The following is a 24,106-nucleotide window of genomic DNA, read 5'->3' as shown; positions in this document are numbered from 1 at the left end:
CATTAGCTCATTTGTTTGGACACAGTTTGAATAGGCTTGTAAATGGAGTCATTTAATGATCTTTTTCTGACCAAAAGTAACAATGAAGAAGTTTCAGAAAGCATCTGAAACTTCATTCATTCAACCTCGCAAAATATTCCTGTCTTTTGATTTTGGGTTGAAATATATATATATATATATATATATATATATATATTTCAGATAAATGCTGTTTTTTCACACTTTCTATTTATCAAAGAATAGTGAAAGAAATCACTCTTTCCACAAAAATATTAAGCAGCACAACTGTTTTCTACATTGATGATAATAATAAGAAATATTTCACAATATTATTGTTCTTACTGTATTTTTTATCAAATAATTGCAACCTTGGTGAGCAAATAAGACATCTTTAAAAAAATAATAAGTCTTAATGGCCTCAAACGTCTGAATAATAGCGTGTATATATAATCCTATTTTTATTTTTAAGATTTTTTATGAATGCATTGCATTGAATGGATTCATAAAAACATTCTCTTCACCATAATGCAAAAAAATCTCATTCTCATTACTGGTTTTAAATTTCTACATTGTCATAACATTTGTTGTACTGTCTTTATGCTAATGTAAAATAATTGTATTATAATGACCTTTGATACAGTAAAAAAAAAAAACATTAATGTAATGCAATAAATTTGAAAAACACTTAAATTATACATTATTGTAATATTTGGTGTACCTTTAATTTATGCTGTTTTAAATAAAATAATTGTATTATAGTGTGTTTTACTGTAATATAGTTACAAAAATTACAACTAGAATAATGACAAAAAAAAAAACGTAAAACTAAAGCATCTGGGCACATTACAATAATGAGAATATAAAAATGTAAGCCTAACTGTCATGAAAATAATGTTACATTTAAAAAAATCTTAATGATCCTAATAATTGGCTTAACTCATTATGCAAAACCTATTTAGTTTCTCTCTTTGATTTAGAGATAACCTGTAAATGTTTTTGTGAGATTTGCCAATGCGCTGGAAGGGTCGTTTCTAGAACACGTCATCTTTGTCTCCTTCTCTCACTCGCTCTCCTTCTTGACTTCCGTCTTACCAATAGATTTAAAGAAATCACCCCTAATCCTCTTCTAGTGCTGGGACAAGGCTGAACTCTACACAGTGATTCTGTTACAGTAATCTCAGACAAAATTGGCTTAACTTCCTAGCAGACAGGCAACCGGTCAGACGCACAGTAATGTGGAGGGGAGACAGAGGCAGCCATGTAAAAATGCCACCGATGCCCAGTAGGGTCAAAGGAAGTACGCTGGCATGATGTCATTAGAATATCCCACATGTTCTAACTAACCCATACTTGCACCCATGCTGAAATTCCGGTATTATGTTCCCTATATGTGGTTTATTGGTATGCTGTAGTGTTAAGGCCCGTTCACACCAAGAATGATGACTATAACGATAACTATATTAGAGTCCACACCCACTCACGATATCGGTCTGTTTATTAAATGCTCAAGCTCTTTAAAGCAGGATGGATTCTGATTGGCTGTCAATGTTTTTATCGTTCATCAGCTGGACATTTTTTTTCGTCAAAGTGATTCCAACGATATCGTTCCCCTGTGTCTTGATCGTTATAGTTGTGGTGTGGACTCTGTTATTCTTTTACATTTAGATTGATTTTTAAAACTATGTCTTTATCGCTATAGTTATCGTCCTTGGTGTGAACGGGCCTAAAGCTAGCTTTAAAGGAATAGTTCACGAAAAATAAAAAAGTAGCTTAAATTGTAGTTTGTATTTTCCTGTAGCAAATTAGGTTATGTACCACTTTTATGTGATTATGGTATATTTTTTGTCTTTTTGGAGTTTAACAGACTCATCTGACTCCCCATCCATTATATGGAAAAGAGCAGCCAGAACAGTCATCAAAATATCTTCTTTTATGTTCCACAGATGAAAGAAAGTCATAAAGGTTTAGAACGACATGAGGGTGAGTAAATGATGACAACATTTTCATTTTCATGTGAACTATTCCTTTAAGATCAAGATTTGAGGACAAATCTTTGAGGACATTTGCGAACCATCTCAAGTCAGTTATTGGGGTGGATTTTTACGCTTATTTGTAAGCATTCCACCTCCATGATTCAGTGATGTGACAATAGGAGAGATGACATGGGGTTAGTTTCTGCAGGAGAGGACAAGGATGAAAGTGAGAGAAAGAGACAAAACAAGGACATGAGAGAGACTTTGAAGATAAAATGAATTGACCTTGTGCCCCTGCAGACTGTATTTCATATTTTCAGTGCATTTCTTTTTTTTTTACTCGCAATCCATCAAGTAGGTTCATTTACATTCATGACAATATTTATAGAGGACGTCCTGACAAATACGAACGGTGCTTTTTTCAAAATAAGATAACCTTCATATGTGTGAAGTGTCCAGTTAGATAGGCCACGCCCTTACTTCCTGGCCACACCCCTGGCTTGCTGGAGAACAATTCCATATTAAGGTTGCTATATTGCGATGACACACTCTCACCGGGGAAATATGAATGCATCACCTGCTTGTCTGTTTTTGTTCACAGTCGTCTGCACTGAGAATATTGCATCACTTTCACTGTAACTTGAGTAAAATGAACCTATGAAGATGTCTGAGTTGTATTTTACCCCAAAATCAAAAGAAAAACATAAGAATTTTATTTTGAAAGACAATGAAGGACCATTACTGTACTTTTTCTTGCAGTGTAACATTTTCAAGCAAATTTCCCTCCTCTCATTGCCTTTTTTTTGTAAATCTTATTGATGATTCTCATTATTTACAACATAAAGGTTGTACAAGCATAATACAATAATGTATAAATGCTGTACAACTCAAATAATATCAGAAAAAAAAAGAGATTATATTTTACTGTATGTAAAGACAATGAAGGCTATTTTATGGCTGTTATTTTTTGCATTGTTTTCACGACAGTTAAGCACTTTTCCCCCTAAAATCTTTACTTATGACATATTACACTGTAGTATTACTAGTAGCGTACAATTTAATTTACTTTCACTTCACAGTAATGGTGTAAAAGGTGTATGTCTGGGGAGAGTGCATTGATATCTTAATTGCCATAAATAATCTCACAGTTAAAAATATCTGCTTACACTTTATTTTAAGGTGTCATTGTTACAGTGTAATTATATATTTAAGTACTGAGTAATATTAATTAACTACATGTACTTACTATAGTGTTAGGGTAGGATTAGGATTTGGTTGAGGGTTAGTTGCATGTAATTATGCATAATTTAATGTTATTACTATGGTAAGTACATGTAAAGCATGTAACAAGGACACTGTAAAATAAAGTGTAAACAGTTTTCATTGTCTGTATCCAGATATATAATTTCTTTTAAAAAATTTTGGGGTGAAACATGACTTTTTGTTTTTGTCAGCTTGACCCAATGATTTTTTGGAGTTCCACAATATCATTCCCATCTTCTGTAAATGCATCACCACCGCTTGTTACTTTTGTAATAGATACAGAGAAAGACAGCAGAAACAAAAACCCAGACTCAATAACCACAACACGAGTGCTTACTTTCAAACACTTTCATTATTTTCTCCATATAACTCATAAAGAAACAGACCCCCAGGTAAAGTAAAGAACTGAATGATAGAGGAAGAGAAAGAGAGAGATAAAAGAACTGGGCATGCTTGGGCATGCTATAGGCGCATAGGGTGACGGATACATCCAGGCCAAACGGTACAAGAGCCGGCGGTGCGGGTCAACTGCAGCAACTCCCTGCTTCAAAGACCCTTTGGAATCCCACCATCCCCGTCACATACAGCCGTTGTGGTTTCAAAGTGAGCCAGTCAGCAATTCGCAAACTTCCTGGACCAACCCAAGGACTCGAGGTGAGCAAATGCACAACTCTATACATTTGGGCCCCCAGCTTGCGTTCCTTTACATCAGCATAGTTGTCATTTGTACATTTCATTTTTTTTTACCTTTACTAATCTTTTTTTTTTTTTTTTTACCGGCTGGATAGAGAAACGGAGAAATATGGGGAAGGAAGGGCGAGAAAGAGGGATAGAGAAAGAGTACACAAACTGTGAGTGAATCATTGCCAGGAGGACAGACTCAAGGGGGAGAGTACAAGCCCATATACACATGCTATAAAAACATCTCAGTCTTTACGTTCTGTTAGCTGGCTATAAAAAAATAAACAAAACACCTCTCTTTGATTGTTTTAGTTTCGTCTCTGATTTTGGGGCGGAAAGGCCTCTGGATGCCGGGACCAGCACTTGGACCTCGGGTTCATCATTGGCATGCCCGATCAGACCTGTTCCACTGTGTATCATGCCGTTGGCCAATAAGGTAAAAGATTTCAACACTTATGACAGTTTGTTGGACAATTGGTGATAATCTCATTCGTACGTTTTCATAGGGTCTGCTTACGTTCCTTTGAAGGAACGACATTCACCCAAAAATTAAAATTCTGTCATCATTCCAAACCTGTGTGCATTTCTTTCTTCTGCTGAACACAAAGGAAGATATTGAAGAATGTCGGTAACCGAACAGTTGATGGGCCCCATTGACTTCCATAGTATTTTTTGGAAGTCAGTCATGCCCCACAACTGATTGGTTACAAACATTCTTCAAAATATCTTCTTCAGTGTTCAGCAGAACAAAGAAATACACACAGGTTTGGAGAGTGAGGAAATTATGACATAATAATAATTTTTGGGTGAACTATCCCTTTAAGTGTTCGTTTTAGGGGTCGACCTTTATGGTGAAGTTTTACCAACAAATCATACATTTTCTTACGAATGAGGTCATATGAATTCATAGCCAATTCGTACAATAGCCTAACTCACGAATCTATGAACATTTTGATGCAAGTCCGAATGAAATCTGTTTTTACAACGTGTCCAAAACTGCTATCACACTTTTCCATATGTTTTTTTTTTTCCCCGATAAGGTTATCTATACAAAACTAAAACATACATTAGCATGCAACTTTGTTTTTTTCTTTTACTTTTAGAAAAACAAGGCAGTCGGCATTTTTCAGACGTCTTGCAAATAGCTAAAAAAGTTTTTTTTATGTTTTTTTTATCAATAAATATTAGTTTTTTTGAAAGCAGCAGTTGGGAAAAAAACGTTAACAGTCTCTTGAATGTCTGGTCGGGAACACCAGCATCTCGCGCAGCATGGCTTTCAGGTGTGCATGGTGAGGTTGGCAGGTGCTCGCACGTTCTCGTGATTTCATCAAAGAGAGTGTAGGAGGGGGTAGAGGTTTATAATGATGACCTCACAGAATGTCATGTGCTAGCCCTCATACAACATTCGAACAATGTTTAAATAACATATAATTCTGCGAAAAAATATCAGGAAACTTAGGAAAGTGCTTCCGAAGATCAAACCCATGCTACGTTTTGTTGAATGTACAGTGTATAATCTAACATGCAGGACCTGTTTATGAAAAGATAAATGAGTCAAACTATGTTATGATTTATTTTGCTGAAATTTGGAGTAAGATTAATGACAAAGCCCTTTCAGATCGTAGAACTTTTGCATCTGGGAATTTTTCCAAATGCATATGGGTCAGATTCGCCCGGTGCAAATGTTGCAAATGCAGAAACTGTCTCTGTGGTTTCAGACTTGAACTTTTACTAACCCACTTTGGTGTGGTTGTGCTTGTTTAGCCGATTTCTTTTTGACATACGCAACATATTGAGGCAAATTTACAGGTGTTTAGAGATCAAAAAGCTTTATAGCCTCAGTTTAGGTCCATTATCATTAAAAAGTGTCTTTAATTCTCATTTCAGGCCCACCATGACATTCTGGGGTCCACTGGTATTTGACGTACCACACAGAAGGAAAATGGAGGTGTACAGGAAATGAGAGGAGCGCTTGGCATGTTATTCCGATGAGTGACAAAAACAAAGACATGGAAAAACATAAGCAATGCTTAGGAGTGGTGCGCGAGGGAGGCGGGTGGTGTTAGACAGGGGCCGTTTCCCATCACTTTGAACCTGTTGACATCATAGCTGTGTAACGCTGCCATCACCCGAAAAGATGTTGATGGTGGTCTCCCTTCACCCTTACGCCACCTTGCACACCCTCCCTCACCAAAGCCACCGTTCAAATGAGTCCAACATCCAAATACAAACCAAAAACCAAAAACCAAATGAAAACCGAGAAAAGCCACCAGCATTGTCAAGAAAAAGGCAAGTAAGAATATGAAATAAAAAAGAGAAACAAGTATATCAATTTATATCAGCATTAATGAGTGAGTGAATACATAGGATAAAACTAGAAGTTCAAAAGGATGCTTGTAACTATTTCAGATAAAAAAAAAAAAAAGAAGGAAATTAAGAAATCAAAACGAGCTCTTTGGAGACAGAAAAGCAGACAGAACCGCTGAGCCCAGTTTTGTGTTGTTGCCTTCCTCAGTCCTCTTACTGACATGCTGTAACTTCGATAGAAGTACATTGGTCGTTTGTTTTAAAAAAAACGGGCCGGAACCAGATCAGTCGTGATGATACTAGTATTGATTTGATGATAGTGTAGCTGGACAAGAGGAATTGATAGGCAATGCAGAGTTTAAATAAAAAAATGGACAAACAAAATGGCGACTCCAATGTTGAGCAAAATCACCATGACTACCAGAATAGAGTTGGAGCCCTGTTGAATGAGAAAGAGGAAAAGAGAAAGGTCAGTATTTGTTTATACAGTGTGGATTTCACTAAAAACTAATAGTGTTTGTTGGCATGCTGTCTAACTTGATTCACTAAAGAATAATGAGAATCGGGTAACAGTGCAAACACGCTCAAAAATCTGTGCTAAACACAATTTGTAATTATACAACAAGTCCCCAAAACGATTTCATTTGCTGAAAGAGCCTTTAATTAGTACTCTATTTAGTGCCTGATTAGAAATCCTACCAATTAACTTTAGTCTGAACTAAATTATGACAATTAATGTCTGAAGCAATAGATAGTAAAAATGAAACATTTAAAAAAAAAAATTCTAATCACTTGTACGTGCACTAGCTTAGCATTCAACTAGCATAGCCTATACCCTGTGCAAGTTGCTCAAGCTTAAAGTAAACTTTAGTTTTGATGAGAACGCTTAATGTATGGATGCAGCCGAACGCATAGCTTTTCTAAGTAAACGCATCAAGTAAATCGCTTGAAACATGCCCACTTGAACCTTGTCCAGTGTCTGTGCTATTTCTCTCCAGAAGCTATGACTGATACAAATTTCTTTGTACTCTTTTAAACTACTTGCAGAGATATCTCTTAACCCCCTCACACAAGCGCTTGTTAATGCGGCTGTCTGTTGTTGCTGTTTCCAGTAGTTTGTTGACATTGTTCCGTCTCTTCCTTTTCTTTTTTTAACCTTGAAACAATAGGCTGGCACAATTTTAGCACTTTGTAGACAAACTAATTAGTGCAACAACAACAACAACAACAAAAATCAATGGGGTGGTGCAAGCTGAGTTTACAGATTATGCACGATTAGAAAAATCAGTCTGCGCATGTACAGTATGCGCATAATATGCTGATGTTGAAATTTACATCACTCACAAACCATAGTGTATGCATTCAAATCAAAGTATATTTTGGGTTTTACCCTACACATAATCACAGCAAACCTTACAGATTTGTATGAACGTCTATAGTCAGAATTGTATGTACCAAAATTGCCATGTTGTGGAGTTATGCAGCTGTCAGGTGTACTTTCCTGGGACATTACAGCATTGCGTTACAACTACAGTCTAGGCCCCTAAACAAGCTCTTTAAAATGCCCAAAAGTGCACTTGACTACACTCTGTGTCTGGATATTAGTTGGTTATAGCGCTCTTCTCAATCTTAGTTGGTTGTGGGAGTGCTGCAAATAGTTAACATTAGTGCAAGTAGTTCTCACTTTTGTGAATACACTGCACTCAATAAACCTAATTTGCATAGAAAGGAATCAGTTTGCACTGATAAAGAATGACAATGACTGAAATACTCGAGCTGAATATCGCGGTGAAATTGCGCTGAAATATCACATGCTAAAGTTGTGCAACTGTTTAGTGAATTTCCTCTTCAGTGTATTAAGCAATCAACATCCTAGATTCACTTCAAAACACACTTGCACACTACAGTGCGTGTTTAAAGAAAGCCTGCATGATTATTCCATTCCCCTCGGCTCACCGTAGAGATACGGTATTATCTGAATGGAAATGAGAGTCTGTACTGCATTGTGCCAGCCCTCGTAAGGACGAACGTATTTGCAAAGAGCTCCGTTTGTCGAGCACGCTTTTGTAATTAATGGGCTCATGTAAGCGTATCGTGGACAATGTTTACAACCGTTGAGCAGAGGGACACGCGCGTTGCACATGCAAGACACATGTGAGGCATGAAATTAGGCTGTGACAAGCGAACCGGACACAGTACTGTTAAGAAGATGCCGTGAGCGTTGATTTTGCACATTGAATTAGGACAATCATATCTTACACAGTCACATTTAGCGCATCTTCCTGTTGAACAACCACATTTTGCTCTCCACAGTTGTTTTATTGTATGGTCAGACAGTTATGCCCTGTTTAGGACCTGTTCTTCTTCCTGCTGTGCTAAGCTAACCAGTTGTTTAGATGTCTCGGGAAATGTATAAATGTTGTTAAAAGCATTGACAGTGTTTGTTCATTCCTGAAGTAGGACTAGCTATTGTGCCGATGTGTTTCTGTTTCATGTTAACCTGTCTTACACAAGTCTGCTGCATTGCTTGCCTCTCTGCAGCTACAAACATAAACCCCCTCCTTACTAGAACTCAGTCTTGTCGTTTGATTGGCCACAACCCGAGCAAGGCATAAGCTGTTCCCTAGCAACAGAGTGTGGGACAGCCAATGCAGGGCTGCGTTGTGGAAGGAGCCACTTTGCCAATTTGCTGTTACCAAGGTGTTCTTAGTGCAGCAAGAGATCGTAGGGCCGCTAGGCAGTGGAAGGGGACAGTTTGAAGTTTGGATATGTGTGCAGGTTATGTGTCTTGGGCTGTTGTCGGCTCCTATGTTCCATTGGGCCTCCGAACGCCTACACTATGTTTGTGGAGGTTATTCTTCCTACCCATGCGTTCTCAGGCACCGATGCATACTAAAACATCTGGTGCGGTTGCATTTGATTAGAAATGTATTCAATCTGTTTTAATATAGTATAATAAAATTTTATGATTCAATATTCAAGTGTTTTATTGCACAATTTATTGGGCAAATATTAAGATTCTGTTGTCATTTACTCACCCTCATGTTTTTCCAAAACCCATATGACTTTCTTTCTTCCATGAAATACAAAAAAAGAGACATTCTGAAGACTGTACTTGTCACTTTTGTCCTTGCAAATACAATGAATGGATACAAAAACACCATAAAATTGTTACGTCCAATGTTGCTCCTGGAGGGCCACAATCCTGTTGAGCTTATGCGTTTTGGTCGATCGGCTCACAAGTAGACGAGGGAGACAGATTCCCGTTTACACCTGGTGTTTTAATCAGTCTCTTTTGTCCATTTTTGACCACTTCTGTCCTGATTTCTTCGTATTTAGCGTCATCCACTTGAGATCGGATTGACGAAAATGCTTCTTAATATCAGATGTAAACATGGCCTTAGATACAGTCATAATAAAGCACACCTGAACTAATCAAGGTCTTCAGAGTTACTAGAAATGTTGAGCCAGGTTAAAACTAAACACTGCAGGATATTAGCCCTTCAGGAGCAGGATTGGGTACCCCTGTCATACAATTCCGTCATCTGTTTCTCACTCAGAGCTCACAAGGGCCACTTTTACCATACTTTTATGGTGTTTAACATCCTTTTTAAAGCTTGAGTCTTTAACAATTTCTCTTTTTGTGTTGCACAGAAGAAAGTCAAACAGATTTGGACCGACTTGAGGGTGAGCAAATGATACCAGAACTTTTCATTTGTGTTCAGTGTAGTGCATCTTCACTTACCGAGTTCACTTTGAGCTGAGACTGATTCTCGTCTTCGTGCTGTAGTGCAATAGGTGGGGATTTCTGTGGGGGTGAGAGTGTGAGGTCCCTGCGGAGGGGCCGTGCCTCTAACTTTTCCCCCACTCGTAGACTGTCCAACTTTTGCACTGAGTCTGGAGCCGGCCCCTCCCGGGCATCCCTGGGCCCTGAGGCATCGCGAACGTCCCGCTCCCGGTCGCGATTTTTACCCCGTCGCTGTAGTGTATGTGCTCGGGACTCCGAGTGACCAGGCCTCTCCTCCCCGTGCCCATAGGGCTTCTGGGAGTTATGGGAGTCCATTGGCTGTAACGGCCTCATCTCCATTTCATAATTGCTCAGTTTTTCCTCGTCCTGCTCTAGGAGACGGGAGTGAGCCAAACTGTCCCCTTGTACCCGCTGAGACGTCCAGGAAGCAGAGGGTCCGTCTGGCCTTCTTTCCCGTGGCGTTTTGTGATTGGAGGAGCTGTGGTCTCGAGGCTTATGATTGGAGGCGTGCTTGTGGCCGTTGGCCCGTGCCGCCCCAACCCGCACCTCGTCCTGTACAGAAGGGGTTGTAGAGCGGCTGCTGCCACGACTACCGCCTCTACTACTGCCCCCACGAGAGGCACGCTTGTCCTCACTCCAGCTGTTAGCCCTCAGGTACTCTCCACCTCCACCCGAACCACCACCACCTCTCCCCTCCATCAGCACCTGGATCTCTTGCGTTCCCCCGCGCTCCTCGTCCACTGCAGTCTGTCGCAGGAAGCGGGCATTTTTGGTGCGGTGGGAAGATTTGGTGGTCGGGCTTCGGGGAGGTGTGGAGGGCCGGCTGGGTGTAGGGCTAACGTCTGGGGTCAGGTCTGGAGGTGTGGAGCCCTTCATATAGAGCTCAGTGCTGTCCGCAGTCCCACTGGAGATCACTTCCACGTCGTTCTCACTCGAGTTCTGCTGTTTGGGTCGCTGGCACTCCACTCCTACACGAAGACATAGAGACAAGTCTAAGTTTTAATTTTAAAACATGTAGTCATGCCACATGCTTGAAATGTACTGAAAAGGGGGTGTATGGGATAGGAACATGCTCTTGAAGAAGCTTCCATCTGTCTTAATTCATTTTCAGGATTTAAAATGAATTTGGAGTATTTTATTTAGACAAAATGGTTAGAATTTTATATCTACCATTAATCAGTTAATGGCTATGAGACATGAAAACAACTATCAGCTTATCATATCAGCCAGAATTTTAATATTGGTGCATCCCTTATGTTTTTTACAATCTTTTTGATGGTATGGTCACTTTAAGCTGTAGATATATGAAAAAGGAACGGCAAGAAGATTCTTCAGTAATTCTCCTTTTGTGTTCCACAGAAAAAAATAACAGCTTGGTTGGTGGATTTGGAACAACATAAGGGTAAATCATAACAGAATTTTTATTTTGAGGGTGAATTATTCCTGTACCTCGCTTGATTGCTTGAAGCACATGAACCATTCCTGGTGGTACAGTTTAACTTATCAAATCTTTCCTGAGTCAGCACCATGGCTGCTCGAATCAGCTCGGCTAATGAGAATGAAGATTTCATCCCTATGCGCCTGTACGTACATAACTTTCAACTTAACCTTATAAAGGCTTGTATTGCAACTGTAAACATAATTTACAAATCTGTTGCAAGTCAGCACATCTCAGCCAAGTTTGTCCTAACATCTCTAAGGTCATCACATGACGTAAATTTATCATTTAGAAATATCAACCGTTCCAGGAGGTCTCGTACACTGATCCAGCACAGCGTGTGTGCTTATAGCTCTCCTGTAAAGGGGTGTTTTGTGATGGGATTGGCATAAATTCTGCCAATGTGTGGGGGTGTGACAGCGACCGAAAGAGTGACTGCGTTTACAGTATGTGTGTTTATGTGTGGGTGGTGTGAATATGTGTGTGTGGGTATTGTGTGTGCATGCATAAATTTCATTGTGTATGTCGGCTAGCTTCGCGTGGGCTTGTCGGAAAGGTCAGCGCTGACCTCCCCTTATCTTCTTATTGCCTCTTCTATCACTCATTCCCCCCGCACGGCACGGTAGGAGCATTGACCCCTACAGCCCTGAACCCATCCGGCACCTACACGTACGCACATGGACGCTTTCACCGTCACTCTGTTGTTCCTACACTGAGCTATTACTAACGTGTACATATACCTCTTGCTGCTCGCAAGCACTAAATTGTAAGTCATCTAGAGAATCGGTGAATAATATTTGCAGCTTTCAAATCACGGTTGGAGAGTGTTTGTAAAGTTAACTAATTGGCATATTTAGCATTCGCAGTGAACCGTAAAAGCTTAGTCGTACTGTCAAACAGTTTGAAGTCCCAGTTATTTTTAGTCTCCAGACTCGGCTGGTTGCACTCACTGTTTCCTCTGTGCTGGAAAGAAGGGGAAAACTCTTTGGCGGTGATCCGGGCCAGCCTGCTCTCTTCCTGGGCTTTCTGCGCTGCCGTTGTCGCGGCGTCGGCTTTCCCTCTGGCGTGAGCTGTCCTGTGGATGTTGCGGTCCAGGCCAAAGCGGTTTAGATGTAGAGAGAAAGACAGGGTTAGAAAAGGACAGGGCTGGTGGTCTTGCATTTAAGTTGAAGTGTGTAGTTTATGAACCACTAGGGTTACCAAAAGATGCTTTTTAACTCTGAAACAATTACACACTTTAGTTTTAAACTCAAATATTTGACAACTAAAGACACACACACATGTGTATTTATTCATTTTAAAATGTATTTTATGTTGTCATTAAAGTCAAAATATATAATAAACATGTTCTAATGTAAATATGACATGCTGTGGTTAAAGAATACTTTATCAAAACTTTATCCAGAAACTATTTCAGAGATGTTTGAGACAAAATGTTAAATCTTTATAGGCTAAAAAGCAAATCTACAGAGACCAGGGACATTTAAAGTCAAATCTAGCCAGTTTACTTGCAAGTTCCTGGTCTTATTGTAAATAAATCACCAATGATTACACACATGATTACAAATAAAAAACATGCCTTTGAATTCTTATATTTTCCTCTGAAAAGTTTTTCTTTTTCTTTTTTCTGATATTTAAGCATGGTTTTTGCAAACTCTCATTCTGGCTCCATTCTGGTACGTAACACACATAAAAAAAAAACTGCTTATAAATCTCTCATTATTCTATATTATCACCAAATATTGGATTCAATCTTTTTGTCAACTTGTTTTCTTTCAATTAGGACAGATTTCTTTTTTTAAAACTGATTGATCATAGGCTTCATTGATCTGAGCTTATGCACCTCAGTTTTTGAGTGAAAAAAATATTATTTGTGGATAAATTTGTCAGCATTTGCAAATTTGCACCGTTTATCACACTAGTGTGCTTTTAATATTTAACCAGGAACTTTGTTTTGAAATGCTTTTATATTGTACAAAATGGCAAAAAGTATTGTGGTGTACCTGTTAAAAAAAATTACTTCTTTCAATTAGGACAGGTTTTGTATTTATTTTTTAAACTTATTGACTGTAGGCCTCATTGATCTGATGATAGAGTTCATCTCTGTGAAAAAGAAAGCCAGTAATACTCAAAATAGTTTGTTTGTTTACATGAGTGTGTGTGTGTATCCATGCACAGGTCTGAGGCTTTTATCTTTGCAAGCACTCATGTTAATATGTGAACATGAACATGATTAACATGCTCCTGAACACTAAATGTTTATCTTGTTTTCCATTTCCCCCATTCATTCATGGCTTTTATTTTTGGTCAAAAAAGGGGCATAAGCTCAGTTAAAGGAGGCCTACGATCAATCAGTTTCAAAAGGAAATACAAAACCTGTCCTAATTGAAAGAAAACAAGTTGACAAAAAGATTGAATCCCAAATATGGTGATAATATAGAATAATGAGAGATTTTTAAGCAATTTTTTGTAGGCCGGTAATTTTTTACCAGGAACACCACAAGTTGTAACAAGGTGGGGGAAATAATCACAAAAATTCTCAAAAATTGTTGGCCGGGGTAGTTATACCCTGGGTGAGTAAAGTCAGTAAGTTTTATTCCAACGCGATAACTTTAAATAGCATTTTCGGGAAATCCTCTCCGGGTCCAAATGACCCGAACACAACATGAGGGTTAAAGGTATGTCACATTAAAGAAAGTTTTACACTGAACTATTGCAAAAGTATACATAAGTATAGGCTTACCATTATAGTTTTATCATATCAAAATGCACATAAGTACATGGTTTAGCCAATGATCAATCTGGTCGTTAAGTTTATAAGGCGCATGCTTCACCAAGATCGTGACACTTCCGATTATCCAAGGGTTGACGATAAATACAGGCTGAAAGCAAACAATTACACAGCTTCACACATCCTCACTCCGAGAGACGCTCTCGGGACTCCACAGAGTCATGCCTTTCTGACACTGTAATTCTAACTTGTTTTAACTCTGTGAACTTGCCAAGACTCTACTTCATGATCTGTAAAACCAACGTTACTGCAGTTTAAATACCCACATTTAAATGTAAATATCACATGCTGTCAAATGGTTGCAGAATTCTCCAGGAACTTTTTTTTATTTCGTTCGAGGCAAAATTTGAAAGCTTCAAGCTAAACATTTTCGGGAACAAATAAGCCAGCCCCTCCAAAATGTTATCCTCTACAATACACAAGTACTGTTTGCTAATTCCCATCTGGACCTCTAAAGGTGATGATACACAGGGCAACTTTTTGAGCAGTGTTGCTGGGCAATCTTGTCGAGCGATTGTTGCTTGGGCACTTTCCCATTGAAAATGAGCAATACTGGATCATTTTTATCGGTCGTGGGCCCTGCGTCTCATCTGGTTGCCTGTTGACGGCAACATTGCCCAGCGACATTGCCCAGCGACATTGCCCAAAAAGTTGCCCTGTGCATCTTCACCTTAAGAACAGGCAACAGTGCTTGCTTCGGCTGCTAAATAATTCACTGAGGAAATCAATGTGCTCTGTGTCTAAGAGAATAAAAGATAGCTAGCGTTCACAACCTCGCCTTTTAATGTGTGATTCCCCATTCATCACAGCCTTCTGTTTTACCTCTGTGCGATCGAGACTACGACTTTGCATGATGATGACGCACAGCATCATGCTGACATGTGGGATTGCGTACTGCAAAACAAATCATTTCTTTATCAGTATTTTTGCCCAGTTTTCCAGTAAATATAAAATTAGATAAACTGATTTGAGAGGCAAAATTGTGAAAATATTACTTTGACACATTATTGGCAAAATAATATATTAATATATGAATAATTTATTTATTATAAGTATTTTTATTTAGTCATTTAATTTTAATTGTATTTATTAAAAATATTAATTTCATTAAAATATTACATTTTATTGAGTAAATTAATTAGTTAGTAGTTAATTTAATCATTTAATTAAAGTTGTATTAATCAGGGTTATTATAGTTAAAACTCAAACTTAAACTAAAACCATAAATACATTTCCGTTACTTGAAATAAAATAAATGTTAACTGAAATTAAATCAAATCTATAAAGCTTAAACTTATTTCACATTTTAATTCAGTTTAACTTGATTTACTCAAACTAAAATGAAAATGGAAAATAGAAAAATAGAAAATATTGATTAAAAACTATTATAGTATCTAAATTATACTAAAATAGCAACACATATATTATTAGACAATTAATAAATTATTCAAATATCATTATATGCTGGTGAATAAATATGAAAATATAATACTTGTGCTGGAAAATAAAACAAAAATACTTAATTGTACTTATTTTCAGATTTTTAATGAACATTTGTTGTTTCGACAGACTTGAAGTTTTGCATTCTGCCACAGAGAGATTATTCATGTGAGTGGACCACACAAAGCCCAGGTATGAAGATGCTCTCCCTTTCTCACTGAACTTTTTCCCCCCTGGTCTCGTTCTCTGCTTGTTTGTGCAGTGGCTGTCTTGGTGCAGTATTGCATGTCGATGCTCATCGATTGCACCCTCTTCCTCTCTGCTCTAGGCTGTCTTCACCCAGCCAGCCAAACCAAGTGCATGTTTGTGCAAGAAAGTGTGTTTGTGTGTTTAAATGGGGTTATAGCGTGTGGTGTGGTCAGAACATGTGGGCGCGAGAGCATTCGAGTGTGTGACGGTGAGCTACGGCGAGGCAGGTCGGATGAAGAGATCTTAGGATTGCATTCACCCCGTGCCTTGCCGGTTGTCCTGGCAACGGCAGAGGAGAGAAAGTGAGGGAGAGAATAAGATGGCGTGGGGTATAAAAAGGACAAACAATTAGATAACAGAGGAGAATGAGAGGAGGATTGTGGGATGCTTCTGGAGGTGTTGAGAGTACAGTCAGAGAGTGAGGGCTGGATGTGAGAAACGTCCATTCACTAATAGAGGGCTTCTAAATGGTTTGGTCTCAGACACACACACACACACACACACACACACACACACACACACACACACTGGATCCTGATCCATAGGCGCTGTGAGTCTGGGTCGAGCTGTGCTGGTTACCGTTCTATTTATATACTGCTGAACAGTAGCAATGTTTCTACACACTTTCTGATGGAAACAGAGACTAAACGCTGTTTCACAGCAAGTCCCGCTAACTCACACAGTTAAAGGGATAGTTCAGCAAAAAAATGGGTTCATTTATTCACCCTTGTGTTGTTTTAAACCCAACTGACTTACTTTCTCCCACTGAACACATAAAGTAAACTTTCTGAAGAATAACCTGGCCACTCTTTTTTGCTCAAATGAGCTGCTCATTTTAATATATATATATATATATCTTAATACATGATGCATTAACTTAAGAAGAAAAACTGAGAATTGTCTGTTTTTGAAAAAAATATTACTTTTATTAAGCAAGGATGCTTTAAATGGATCAAAAATGACAGGAAAGACTTTGACATTATTACAAAAGATTTCTATTTCAAATAAACGCTGTTCTTTTGAACTTTCTATTCATCAGCGAATCCTGAAAAAAAGGAATCATTGTTTCCACAAAGATATTAAGCAGCACAACTGTTTTCAACATTGATAATAATAAGAACATTAGAATGATTTCTGAAGGATCGTGTGAAACTAAAGACTAGAGTAATGATGCTGAAAATTCAGCTTCGCATCACAGGAATAAATTACATTTTGAAACATTTTTGAATATATTTAGTTATTTTAAATTGTAATAATATTTCACAGCATTACTGTTTTTACTGTGTTTTTGATCAAATAAATGCAGCCTTTGTGAGCATAAAAAAAAACATTAAACCTTTGGTCTGTAGTATATATCTTCAATAAAGTTACTTTTTCATACGTCATTTGAAAATTTTTATTTAAATGATTATTTATTGAATTGTCAATTATTAGATTGTCATCTCCAATCCCCATTCACTTTCATTAGATTGAGAAAAAAAAGTAGCCAGGATATTTTTCAAAAAATATGACTCTTTACATATAGTAAATCATTTGGATTTGAACCAGCATTCTGAATCAAATGAGTTTAATTTTTGGGTGAACTATCTCTTTAAACATATATTTAACACTCATCCACGTGCAAACTCTCTCACCCTTCTCTGACGCTAACACAGATTCTCACTCTCTTTTTTTTCTTCCGTCCTTCCTCTCAACACTCAGACACGTGCAGGCACCTCCCATCGCTTCTTTCACTCTCTTTCATACACACGCACTCTTTTTTTCTAAAGCCCTGCCTCTCATTCACATTCTCCTACTCGCGTGACTTTACTAAATGATCTGAACACCCGGCCTTCTTTTTTACATTCACACATCCATAACCTACAGTGCATCTACACCATCAATTTAAAAAGATGGATCTTCCAGTTACGTTAATTTAAAGGCATTTATAATGGTAAACATGATTTTTCTTGCATTTTTGACATGAAAAGAGATAATATATGCTAATATTCACAATGCAAAGCTTTCGCCCCAGTCCATAATGGTGTGGGTCATTTAGAAACAATGTTTATGACATCAAAACCACAAGCACATTAACATACAGTATGACCATCATCCACGTTTAAGCATCAATGCCAATACAGCACAACACAACAATCTGGTTCCGTATTTAAAAATCTCCATACAAAGATACAAAACTTTCAGCTCAGACCTATCTTGATCTCTGTGATCAAGCAATGACGATATGCTTCAGTAGAAGCCACAAGTCAATATTTTTTCAATCTGTTTATTGTCAAAATCCTAGTAAAATACCACAAGATCCATCAATTAGTGACGGAATCATGGCATTCTGACTTAAATGAGACTCAGTTTCATGAAGTATTGTGATTGAGGTCATCAAATCAGTCTCTCTACACTGTCCAATTACTTTTCTATATTGAAAATTTTGTTGCACATTTCTAAAATATTGTATTTAATAATTTTAGCCAATGACTTGCAGTACAGTTATTTATTTTATATGTTAGCATTTTTGTTGATTCTATTACATCATTCGAAATGATTAATTGGATGAAGAGTTCATTTGTTCATAATGACTTATAGTGAATGATTTTAGATCTGGCTTTTTTTGTGTTGATTTTATAACAAAATTCGAAAATATTGATAAGATGAGTAGTTAATTTGTTCATAATCACTTATAGTCATAGATTTGATCTTAGCATTTTTTTGTGTTACATTATTCAAAAAGATTCATAGGACGAGTAGTTGGATTTGTTCACAATTACTTATAGTCATAGATTTTATATGTCAGCGTTTGTTTTCTTACATTATTCCAAAAGATTCATATTGAGCAGTTAATTTGTTCATAATTACTTATAGATGATTTTATATGTGACCAATGACCAATGATTTTATGTTTGCGGTTTTGTTGATTCTCTTAATCGAAAAGATTCATAGGATAAGTAATTTGTTTATAATAATAGTATATTATGTAATGTAAATTTAGTATATAATAATAATGTCGCTCAGAATCAAATGTTGTAATGTGAATCATTTTATTTAGAGTTAAATGTTGTGATTCAGAGCTGATTGGATGAATTCAAGGTTTTGAAAATTGTGGTGGTGTTTTTTTGTGTGTGAAATGTTAAGAAAATAAATGGGACCAATACCAGAACCAGAGCCTCTGAAAAAATGGGTGGTCACTTTTTGATAAAATAATATACTGACACATTTGTAACAAAGTCCAAATATGGATTTCTTGTGACAACTAAGACGTCCTATATGGATGGCCCAAATAAGCCGCCCCGTGACCACCAGAACAAAGCTTTAAGTTGCAGATGAGTCACGGTTGCTTCCGGTGTTAGCGCGTCAGCACAGGTCTACTGTAGTAGCTACTTTGACCAGGTTGACCCTAGCGAGCTAATCAGATTAACTGTTATGTGATCTTCTCAGTCGTTTAGATCTCCACTAGTCTATCCTGCATCCTGTTGTGTGTTGTGTCTGCGTACATTTTGGCCGGAAGTGTTTGTATTTGTATATTTGGGAATTGTATGGCAAATCTTGATGGACGTGTTCTAGACTACCCTTTTTAAATTGATAAAAGTATAGTTTAAAAAGGACTATATCATTAGAAATCAAGTTTTTCTTAATCTTTTGGACTAAAAGATTCAATTGTTCTTCAAAAGTTCCTCCCCAAAACGAAGTTGCAAAAACAGTTCTGAACTACCAGCGGATAACCGGCCACACTGTAAAAAATGACATGATCAGTAAGTCATGGCAACATATGTTTTTACATCACTTCAACTCATCAAAATAAGTTAAACCGTTTTAAACTTTATTTTTTAAGTGAGATTCAACACATTTTTTTTAAGTCAGTTTAATGTAATTTAAGTTAAAATGACTTAAGACAGCCAAGTTGATTGTACCTTAAGTTTTTTTTTTTTTCAGTGCATAAACATCAATGACGCGTATTCAGTGTTAAGAAGCTTGACTCATGGCCATGAAACTCACAGTAAGCTCTGCAAAGCTCTGTTTATCATTTCACATGCAAAGAGAGAATTCACAGAAAGAAAAAAACAGCTTATTTGTAGGGTCAAAGCCTATTTGTAGGGTCCAAGAGAGGGTGGAAAATGGCAAAGAATTGAGTGCTTAAGAATTGCTTAAATGGATCTTATGGGAACAAAATTATATAAAAATGCATGGCATGACTCCTTGCTTTGGAAAAATCATGGTTTGAGAGGGTTTTTTGATAAAAACAATGTTTTAGAGTAAGCTTGATAGTTGAGTCCATTAGCAATCCTTTCTTCTCAAACTCTTACTCCCTTTAGAGCAATTAGGCTTTTCCTCGAAACAATCTTTTCTTGTTTTCTTCTCCTTGGGTCACACAGCGAACCCCAAGGAATGATCCATTCAGGGTTTCAGGTATGGTTAAAAAAATAGAATCCACCCTCTCCATCAACAAACACACAACAGTACAAGTTTAATATGAATGTCTTTTTTTCTTCAATTCATCGTCAAGCAGTTTGTAAATGTTAGCGTTTTTTTACATTTTAGATGTGTGAATGTTTCTTTTGAAAAACATGAATTTGACTTGTAAATGTCACAAAATCATGTGACTTTTGACATTTTGCACGTGTTCCCAATTTTTTACACATTACATTACATGATTTCAAATGTGTAAGCTTCAAATGTTTTCATGGCTGATATGTTTTAAATAGTAATATATATATATATATATACTGTGTGTGTGTATATATATATATATATATATATATATATATATATATATATATATATATATATATATATAAATATATGAATGAAATATTAAATATGAATATGAAATATTTTTTATATTATCTTGGATGGCAAGGTCTTCATTTCAGTGGAACAGGATTTTGTTTAACAATAACAACTGTAGTTTTTATAATTTTGAATAACGTGAACCAATAATTAATGTACAATAAAGATCAGAAACATACATTAAGAAATAATTGGGTCAATTTTGAGTTATTTTTTTATTAAAAATTATTTCCGTTGAAATAAAACTGTAAAGTAAAATATAAATCTTGGATCAAAAACAAACGTAAAAAACTGAAACGAAAATTTGAAATGTTGCTTTGGCAAAAAAAATGAAATAAAAAAGTATGTTGTTGAATTACTAAACCTACTAAAACTGAAATAAAAGTAAATTATATATATATATATATATATATATATATTGTAACGGGGTATGTTGTTACGGGAAGAAGGAGGCGGGAACCGGCGAACATTCAACATATTTTAATGATAAAAAATAAACCAAATACAAAATGAAAGTAAAAGCCAGCAGCCCCTCACGGACGACTGCTGGCAACACAAACAGAAACAAAACATGAACTAAAAATCAGGCCTGTCCTCTCTCGCTCTTCACTGTCGTCGCTCCTCCTTTATGCTTCCGCTCCTCCGTGAGAGATGCGAGACCGGTGCGTCGCGCAGGTGTCACTCATTTGCAATCACGCCACCGGCCTCGTGCCGTTCTCCCACGGCCCTCGACCTCGTCCTGCTCGCCACATATATATATATATAATTTACTTTTATTTCAGTTTTAGTAGGTTTAGTAACTAACTACATTAACTAAAATTAATTAAAATGAAAACAAAAACAAAAAATCTACTTCAAAATATTAATAAATACTATAATAGTATATAAATAAAACTAAAATAACACTCATTTCCAATTTAACATGTTAAATTTATGTTTTTTTCCTTAAGAGTTTGCAAATTAGGTAATAATAAATATCTTTAGAACCTGAAAAAAGTGTAAATCATTTGATGATTTATTTCTACATTTCTAACTTTATTTCATTGGTTGCTGCGAGAGCGCTGTGTGTATATGCGTGTATGTGTGTGTTGGCAGGGGCAGTGCTAAGCTGTAGTGATAGCATTGCTGAGAATATAATGAGGTCAGTGGGATTTGTGGGGTGAGTGACGCTCTTAATATAGCACATGCATACCTATGCACGTTTGTATGAATGCAAACATATGTAGGCGCCATCAATAGGCAGGCGCAAGCATATAAACTCACATATGTGCTTACACACACATTTCCTAACATGTCTGTGCAGGTCACATGGATGCACACAGTGCACGTCCGCAACATGTGTGAGGCAATAAGCTACTGTGAGTTTGTGAGGGTTTGAGAGTGCTTGAAATGGATAGAGTGATAAAAAAATAAATAGGCAAACTGGCTTAGTTCCAATTTTGCCTGCCTATCTCCGGCAAGCCTCCAGAACTCTTGGCAAAATGCGGAAATCTCTGATTCTCTGTCACCCTCGTTTTTCTCCTGGTTTCTCTTCCTGAACCCTATCTCGATCGCCTTTTTCTTCTGCTGACCTATGTGTCACCTAAACAACCTGAACTAGACCAGTGATTCCTATCCAGGGGGCGAACAGCCGTACTCCACTGAGTTCTTGGAAAGATTTTGATTTAGCTTTAGCTTTTTTACCTAAAACAAAACGAGACTTAAAGTGATAGTTCACCTAGAAAGGAAAAATGATGTACTCATCCTCATGTCGTTCCAAACTGGTATTACTTTATTTCTTCTGTTGAACACAAAAAAGAGATATTGTTTAGACTGTGCTAGTCGCTGTTTTCCGTTCAATTACAATGAATGGGGAACACAAAAGCTCCATAAAAGTATTTGAAGTTCCCCTATTATGCTTTTTTCAAATATTACGGAATATTTCCGTTGCCGGTTCGTCTTGTGTACATGTCGAGAAGACGCTGTTTTGTGCTCTGCTAAAGCAAATTCTCTTTGTAAACACTTAGACGTGAAGTCAGTGGTTAAAAATGATAACCTTTTGTTGTGTTCATTTTTCTGATGATTGCTTCTCAAATCTCTGTGAGGTCTAAATGGGATTTACAAAACGCCTATTCATTAAAGATGGGACAGTACCCACTTTATTTAAACCAACTTACAGAATCACAACCTGTAAGTATGATTAATTATTGATGTATATATTTTCTACCGCTTGTTCAAAATACGTAGTTTTGTGTGTTATATTGAGTATAACGGCTAACCGCCTAATCAGCTGAGGGTCCAAAATTACCTAAAATTGTGTCCAATAATGTAAAATGCATGTTTTTCTTGCTACTTTGAATAATGATAAAGGATGGCGCAAGATTTGTTTTACAAACTTTAATGTTACATCAGTCATTCACTTTAGTGCTCAGCTAACGTATACGCTGTTATTGATACAGTTAATGATACATTTCCTGCATGTACATCTCAATAAATTTGTCCATGTTGATGGACATATACTTGTTAATGCTGATGGTGAGGAATTACAGGTGCAACATTGCATAATGTACCTCAAACTGAGTAGTGTATCACTGAGAAACGTTCTCCTCAAGTTGTCCTTGCGATGGAGGTTTGGGTTGAATAACTAGTTCTTCCAATGTTTCATCATCGAACTCGCACTTTACGGTAAAATTTACGCTATCGTTTTTAGGAAGCCTCTGGAGCTGAAGTTCAGTTATGGTAATGGGCGTTTCGTTTCTGACTTGCGCTGTAAACGGTAGACCAATCACAACAAACTGGGCCATCTGACCAGTCAGAGCAGAGCAGGCTCTCGGAAAAGAGGGATTTAGAGAGACTGAATCTTCTGACGAGTCATTTGAGAATCATTGAAAAATGTGTTTATGTTCAATGTATATTATGAGAAAATGAAAGTGTTTTTTTTTACCTTTCATGCATGTAAACATGTTGTAACAAAATTAGGAACCTTTAAAATAGCATAATAGGGGCACTTTAAACGGGAAACGTGGCTTTCTCCTTAAGTCATTTGATAGCTTATTGTGAGGAATTTAAATCATTATTTAAAAAAAGATCAGTTGTAAACTGCTGATCACTGAGTCAATGAGTTGAACATCAACTGAATCAGTTGTTTGTTGACAAACTGAATCATTTGTCAACAAATCATTCAGACCCATTTTGTGTACCAAATCAACTGATTCAATTAAGAGACTTGAGTAAAAAAAAAGATTACTTCATGAATCTCACATTGCTGTTTTTCAAAAGGTCATAGGCCTACAGGTTTGGAACAAAATGAGGCAAATGATGACTTCATTTTAATTTGAAACAGTATGATTTTCGTAATAGTTATACTATAGTATTTATTCATATTTTGAAGTGGCTTATTTTTATATTTTTAGTTTTCATTTTAATTTTAGTTTACATTTGTGTCGTTTTTATTAGTT

At 36.9% G+C, this 24,106-nt stretch overlaps 1 protein-coding gene across 1 annotated transcript in view; it reads right to left on the bottom strand.

The window, feature by feature from the left end:
- Positions 1–3,569: 3,569 nt before the first annotated feature.
- The window catches only part of jph3b (junctophilin 3b), a 36,317-nt gene continuing 15,780 nt past the window's right edge, over positions 3,570–24,106 (bottom strand). The window contains exons 3-5 of the mRNA XM_084396554.1: positions 12,361–12,485; positions 9,970–10,940; positions 3,570–6,663 (exon numbers count right to left, since the gene is read on the bottom strand). Coding sequence (XP_084252680.1) covers positions 6,583–6,663; positions 9,970–10,940; positions 12,361–12,485 — 1,177 coding nt within the window. The 3' untranslated portion in view covers positions 3,570–6,582. The remainder of the gene's footprint in view (positions 6,664–9,969; positions 10,941–12,360; positions 12,486–24,106) is intronic.

The sequence above is a fragment of the Rutilus rutilus genome (genome assembly GCF_951802725.1).
Source record: "Rutilus rutilus genome assembly, chromosome: 23".
NCBI classification, from domain to species: domain Eukaryota; kingdom Metazoa; phylum Chordata; class Actinopteri; order Cypriniformes; family Leuciscidae; genus Rutilus; species Rutilus rutilus.
This window is presented reverse-complemented; position numbering and strand designations above follow the sequence as displayed.